This window comes from Myotis brandtii, unplaced genomic scaffold (genome assembly GCF_000412655.1).
Source record: "Myotis brandtii unplaced genomic scaffold, ASM41265v1 scaffold303, whole genome shotgun sequence".
NCBI classification, from domain to species: Eukaryota; Metazoa; Chordata; class Mammalia; order Chiroptera; family Vespertilionidae; genus Myotis; species Myotis brandtii.
This window is the reverse complement of record NW_005361573.1, coordinates 1048188-1048894: the sequence shown is the minus strand read 5'-3', so window position 1 is coordinate 1048894 and position 707 is coordinate 1048188. Positions and strand designations below refer to the sequence as shown.

The 707-nt window shown below is 56.9% G+C and overlaps 1 protein-coding gene across 1 annotated transcript in view; it reads left to right on the top strand.

Annotated features, from left to right (window-relative positions):
* Nucleotides 1-363: 363 nt before the first annotated feature.
* Nucleotides 364-707, top strand: part of TMEM211 (transmembrane protein 211) — a 3710-nt gene continuing 3366 nt past the window's right edge. The window contains exon 1 of the mRNA XM_005869800.2: nt 364-564. Coding sequence (XP_005869862.1) covers nt 364-564 — 201 coding nt within the window. The remainder of the gene's footprint in view (nt 565-707) is intronic.

The window sequence follows — 707 nt, the reverse complement described above, 5'->3', positions numbered from 1 at the left end:
ATGAATGAATGAATGAATGAATGAATGAATGAATGGAACTGAGGGGGCCTTGCATGGAGCAGTGATGATGACATGCAAGGCAGGGTGGGATTATTCAAAGGTCTAAGCACTAACATTTACTCTGAGATTTGGGGTCTCTACTTCCAGGACTTATTGGGACAAACCACTTCTCCACACCAGTTGTTAGCATCTCCCATTGCATCGTGAGGTCGAAGGGAGTCGGATGACCTGGGGTATGAACACAGAACCACATCCCTGGCTCGGGGGTGGGGGGGGCACCTTTAAAGGCCCCGTTCCTCTCCTTGCCCCACAGTCTCCACCACTAACCTTGCTCGTTGACCCCCAGGTCACTGACACGCCACGATGGTGGGCAGCGTGTGGGTTGCTCTGGGACTCTCCCTGACCTGCATCTCGGCCCTCAGCCTCCTCTCCCCTGCCTGGTTCCAGACGCCCACCTTCTCCTTTGGCGTCCTCTCCTACTGCTCCTGGCCTCAGGGTGACAGCTGGAACCAGAGCTGTGGGATCTTCAGGTCCCTGGATGACATTCCGGACTTTGCCTGGAAGGTGAGTCCTCTGCTCATCAATTCACTGGGACCTGGGGTGTGAGGGAAGGGGGACTGTCAAACCCACGGGCGCGAAACAAAGCCAAGTTCTGCACCACCGCCGCCAGCCCTGACCTGAGCCTCTGACTCGGGGTGCTGGGGGTC